This window comes from Nematolebias whitei, chromosome 12, assembly GCF_014905685.2.
Source record: "Nematolebias whitei isolate Nwh7 chromosome 12, NemWhi1, whole genome shotgun sequence".
Taxonomy (NCBI): Eukaryota; Metazoa; Chordata; class Actinopteri; order Cyprinodontiformes; family Rivulidae; genus Nematolebias; species Nematolebias whitei.
In genome coordinates, this window is record NC_056509.1 from 38,453,559 (window position 1) to 38,459,558 (window position 6,000).

Genomic DNA, 6,000 nt, shown 5'->3' on the forward strand with positions numbered 1-6,000 from the left:
GTGTTTTTGCTGCCAGCTGAACAGCTGAACCTTCCAGCTGCTTGTAAAGAATGCCCCAGCAGGCGTTGACGTTCTTGTCTCTGTGTTGTAGCTCCGTCTGGTGGTTTGAAAATGAAAATCGTCTCATTTTGTTTCTCTTGTTCTTCTGGGATCCTTTAGCTGGCTTACTGTGTGGTCCAGTTCCTGGAGAAAGACCCCACGCTGACAGAGCCGGTACTTTTATTTTTAATCTTCCACTTAAAGCACCACAGTAGAAACGAACTGTCCATTTGAACATACATGTTTTCTCTGCAGGTGATCCGTGGCTTGTTGAAGTTTTGGCCGAAAACGTGCAGCCAGAAGGAGGTATTCTGCAGATCTCTGTCCACCTGAGCGCGTCCACGGTGCTCAGAGTTTTAATATTTATGTCTCCCGCTCAGGTGATGTTTCTGGGAGAACTCGAGGAGATTCTGGACGTCATCGAACCGACACAGTTCAAAAAGATCCAGGAGCCGTTGTTTAAACAGATCAGTAAATGTGTGGCCAACCCACATTTTCAGGTACGAGTAAAACACTTAAAAAAAAAATCATTTAATTTTAAAATGTTCAGTACTTGGATATCATTTCCATGAACTCAAGCTTCAATTAATCCTAAATGTTTATTTTTGAAGTAACTAAACAAAATGATTGATTAGGGAGTCTTCAGCTTTATTTTGAATATTTTCTTAGTATTTAAACTAAATAAATATTATATTGACCAAACACACATAAAGTGCAGTTGTAATATACTTCTTGTACAGGTTACATATGAACATAAATGGGTCATTTTGGGGTTTCAAACCAACAACCTCAGTTCTCTGTTGGTCTGATTCTGCGTTGATTTTACTTTTATAGCAGCTGTACTTCCTGTCTGTAGTACTGTACTTCCTGTATTTAGTACTGTACTTCCTGTCTGTACTCACAGGTAGCAGAACGTTCGCTGTACTTTTGGAATAACGAGTACATCCTCAGCCTCATCGAGGAGAACATCGACAAGATCCTTCCCATCATGTTCGGCAGCCTGTACAAAATCTCCAAAGAGCACTGGAACCAGTACGTGCAGCTGGTTTCCTTCAGCTGAATGTTTCTGAATAACCGAGGGTTCGAAATCACAGTCGGCGCAGGAGTGTTCCTAAACTAAAGGGAGCACCACAGTACTTCACACTTGATTTAGCACAGATTTTTTTTTTGTTTGTTTTTAGTACATTTTCTGCCTTTCTGAGACATTCCTGTGGTACTTGTACGCAAACAGACACAAATGCATCTTTATAAAAGGTATTAGATATTTGAAAATCACTTAATTGATGCAAAAATACCATTAAAAAACATCAAATCGTCTTGTGTTTAATATTTTTATAAATGCATAAAAAACCATGTCAACACTCAATTTTGCCACAAATATCCTAAAAATTCAATTTTTGGTTGATTATTTTTTACATTTTTTGCTGCAGGCGAATAAAACACTGATTCTGTGCTGAAAACTTTACAAGTCGGAGCTCGGTGCCCTAAACTTAAATTGTTCCTCTGAAAATGGTCAGCTGCATCTTTGGCTGGACTGAAATTAGGTGTAAAAGAAGCTAAAGGGCAAATATTTCTGGAAAAAACAAAATGGGTAACCTGGAAAATTATTTTCAAAGACTACTTTAACATGTACGAGAAAGTCTGAGCCAAATGTAAAGAACCGAAGTACCATAATTATCATAAATGTGTTGACTTGTTTTTCTTCTCAGCTTTACTTGGTTTACTGTGTGTGTCTCAGGACAATCGTAGCTCTGGTCTACAACGTGTTGAAGACTCTGATGGAGATGAACTGCGCGCTGTTCGATGAGCTCACCTCCTCCTACAAGACGGACAGACAGCGGTGAGGGTTTTACTCGTCCTACGATGAGAAAACTTGAAGCTTTAGGAGATGATTAGCGAGCATTTTCATAAAATACTGTAGTCCCTCGTTTATCCCGGGGGTTATGTACCAGACCTCCACCACCACCACCCATAATAAGGGAAAAACCACGAAGTAGAAACACTATTTATTTTAGTATTCATCTGTATTTTAAGGTTTTATAAACCCTTCCCACATTCTTGCAATTTTCGAAACTCTTAAACCTACGTAATTTTAACAACATGCATACAGTATATGTACTGCACAGTACTGCAAAATTTTATATGGGTACTACTAACGAGCCTTGATCAGATTCTGGTCTGGTTCTGATCGGCTCTCTGCAGACTTTGTGTCTGACCACACAATGGGTCCCGACTTAGTCCAAATCCAGATGAAAAAGGTCCCGGTGAGCTCCAGAGAAAACACTGAACCTACAAGCAGCCTCCTCGCTTGAGAGGCCTCATGGGCCAACAAGCAGCGCTCAGATTGACCGATGAGGCTGGAAGTCCAGTTCTGGTCCGGTTCTGGTTTGGTTCTAATTGTCTCTGCATCCACTGAGCGCCAAAGTCATTATGAATAAGGACCAAACTTTTTCAGATCGGATCAAAATTTTCCCTCCATTTCAGCAAAAAGCAATGACTGGAAGCACTAACAGGGCTTCTGGGTAATGTAGTCCTTTTGACTGGCAGTGTAGGCTTATTGAGAGAAAACTACAAAATGGCGGAGCCTATCTGAAGTATTTTTTCGTTAACTTTTTACTGTATCTCGTACTGTCCCAATTACATGAGTCATTAAAATTGACAATCGTGTGTCGTGTACAATTTTTTTTATACTTTATTTATTTTAGTCGTATACAATCTTGCTTTGGGAAAAACCTTGAAAGAGCAAGTTCGCAACAATCGAACTGCAAAGTATCGAGGGACTACTGTAATGGGATTTTCTGATGAGCTTTGGATTTGTAGAAATAACTAATTAAAACAAAGAAGGTTTGATCTCTTTGGACCGTACTGAAAATTAATATTCACTATTACAATTTGCATAAAGAACAAACTTCTATCTGGTTAAAAATGACTTTTTCTAAATGTTTATTGAGATTAAGGTGAAATTATTTGTTTTATACCCTTTTTATTTTAAAAACTTTGGCCTTTATTAGAAGTTTAGGCACATTGTAGCACAGTTTTTATTTTTTAAATATGTTGAACTCTGCCACGTTTTCATAGAGAAAACACTTTTGATCGCAGCTGAATGAGAAACGTTTTACACAACAATCTGTTCAGTTAAAACTCGAGCTTCCCGGTAGATTAATCAGCCGTTTCTGTGTTTGTTTAAAACCCAAACTTGTCTCAGTCTGGCACATGATTATTGACTAAAGTCACGATCAGACAGAGACTTTAGTTTTTCTGCTACATATTCTGAACGACCTCTGTCTCTGTAAAAACATAGATATCACTTGTTCCTTCAGTTTAGACACTTTAACACATTTTAACCAATTGGTCGAAGATGTTGATCAAACTTTTCTGCTTCTCGCTTCTTAAAGTGCTCAACTTTTTTTGTCAAATAGTTGAGACGTTCTACGTTGTCCGATCAAACTCAGTCACAATTACCCCCGATATCTGCAATCCTGTATTTATTAGATCCTCTACAACGGGTTAACTTTAAAAAATAACCCAATTGAAGATGGCAGCCACAGGCAACCCAATCAAAACACACAAAGGAGGCCCTAACGCAGCTAACTTTGCAGATATCAAACTACAGTTCTATTTCGTATAGGCTTCGCCCTTTAAGGCTGTCGCTGATGGGTTTATCCCGATATGCGAAGCATTGCACTGAAAAATTTAGTCCACGTCCACCTGCTGTGTGGACCTCACCCGGTCCGTATAAATTACGTTAAGAGCGGGAAATCGGCTCCCATTTTTTCTTCAACAAGCTAATAGCACTGTCAGAAGAAGAAGAAGGAAAGTTGTGTAGATGACCAACCTTTGTTAAGAATGCTTGGCCCGGCACGTCGACCTCCGGTCGTCCCGGTGAGCTCTCCTCCCCGAGGAGAAGCTGTCGAGCAGTCTTGTTTCAAGGTAAGCGCCGAGGAATATTTCTCAGTGACAGGTCACTACACGCTGGACAACGCCATCTTATAATTTTCCTCTTATCGCCGACTCTCGGAGCGAATCAAATGGTTCCTCCAGGACAGGCAGCGCTCGGCTGCAGCCCCCCGCTGCTCATTCCCTCCTGGAGAGCGTAGTGTCGGTGGAGGGGGGCTGAGCGAATGCTCACCTCATCCCACCTCGTTTCGCATCGGCGATCACACCGCTCCCGGCCCACGGCGCCCTCTGGGGTTGCCCGGCATAACCCAGGAGGCGGCTGACATGAAGGGACCCTTTTTTACGTCCCACGCCTTTCTCGCCAGTTCGGATGATCCGGCGGGAAGGTTGTTTTTACTAGGTTCCATTCCGGCTCACCGTCTGATCCATCTGGCCTCGTTTTCCCAACAGGACGTCTTACGGGCGAGGCCACAGCCGGTTTTCCTGGTAGATTGGGGGGCCGGTCTCCACAATCTGCACCCATCTCCAGAGCAGGGGTTCACCGAGCAGAAATTCCCTTAGTGCCCCCTGGAGCCGAGCCTGACGGAGGCTTCATCGGAGCAAGATGTCCAGGTGGACCGGCGTCCCGTGCCTCCAGTTAGCGTAACCTAGACGGTGACACCGCTCTCCAACTGAGCTCACCAGCATGCGTTCCAGACGGCCGCAGCGAACAACACGTTACGCTGTTGGCGTACACGTTCAGGGGCGGGAAGAGACTGTGGGCCCTCTGACCTTCGGCTCGCTCCGCTCTCGTAGCGGCTGTTCGCTAACGGCGCTGTCGGCCCCTGCAGTACGCTCCGTCTGCAGGGCAGCTGACGTCATCCCCAGCCGGTGCTCAAGGGAAGATAACCAGGTGTCGGTTTGCTGGAGGTGTGTTGATGACACAAGATGTTGCTCCCTCACTATCCATCCTTCGATTCAAACAGCCTTATACTGCGATCTAGTGTTCAAAAAAGGTACTACACTCCAAACAAAATAACCAACATTGTCAAATTTCAAACAATATTATCGTTTATCGCAGTAATTTCTGAGACAATTAATCGCCCTGCAAAATTTGTTATCGTGACAGGCCTAGTTACAAAAACTGGTTTTGACTCATTTTGTAGCAGGAAATATTTTTTCACACATTGTCTTGAAGTGATTTAAAGTTAAAATGCTACAGTTTCATTAATATTTTATTAAAAAATAAATCAATCCCAGGGAGAAGAAGAAGGAGCAGGAGAGGGACGAGCTGTGGAAGAAATTGGAGGAGCTGAAGCTCAGCCACCCGGCTGTGGTCCAGAACAACAGCCACAGGCTCCCTGGTGTCCACAACAACAAGAACAACAACAATAACCACGGGGACGTGATGGCCGACATCGAAGCTGCTGCGCTCGACGGTGCATCCACCAGCGCGAGCGACGGACATCCCGCCGAGGCAGCCAGCGACAGCCTCCAACGTGCCAAATGACAGCGGATGTCAGATTTTTTTTTACCCGGAGAGGTTTGACGCAGTGTTCAGGCACATCAGGGGGATTTTAAAAAGATGTAACACAAATTACACCTCAGCAGTATATTAAATCTACTTAGATTGAAATAGAATGCCAGCAGTTCATTGGCAAAAGTAAAAAATATATATATTTGAACCTAAAAAGACTATTTTTGGATGTTACAGTGTGGCTGCAGTTTCTTGTTTCTGTCTGATCAACGACTCGTTTAGTTTTTTTAACTGATTCAGTTGTTTTCCTTGTAATCTGTGTATGAGACGTGGGTTGGGGGGGTGAGGAAATAATGACTTGAATTTACTGTTTTCGACTGTGCTGCACTTAGAACAGCTGAACGGCTATTTAAAGATGTCTATTTTTAATGTGCTTTTCCTTGTTGCTGCCAACACTTAGGTGCAAACCTTAAAAAATAAAATAAAATAAAAAAAGAGAAAGGAATTCAGATATGTTTGGTGCAGATGGGACCAGACTCAAATAAAATCAGAAATCCACACAAATATATACATATATATATATATATATACATATATATATATATATA

The 6,000-nt window shown here is 42.4% G+C and overlaps 1 protein-coding gene across 1 annotated transcript in view; it reads left to right on the forward strand.

The window, feature by feature from the left end:
* The window catches only part of ppp2r5a (protein phosphatase 2, regulatory subunit B', alpha isoform), a 54,959-nt gene extending 49,317 nt beyond the window's left edge, over positions 1-5,642 (forward strand). Inside the window, exons 8-13 of the mRNA XM_037685898.1 lie at positions 160-213; positions 295-345; positions 420-539; positions 944-1,071; positions 1,778-1,879; positions 5,176-5,642. Coding sequence (XP_037541826.1) covers positions 160-213; positions 295-345; positions 420-539; positions 944-1,071; positions 1,778-1,879; positions 5,176-5,425 — 705 coding nt within the window. The 3' untranslated portion in view covers positions 5,426-5,642. The remainder of the gene's footprint in view (positions 1-159; positions 214-294; positions 346-419; positions 540-943; positions 1,072-1,777; positions 1,880-5,175) is intronic.
* Positions 5,643-6,000: the final 358 nt, after the last annotated feature.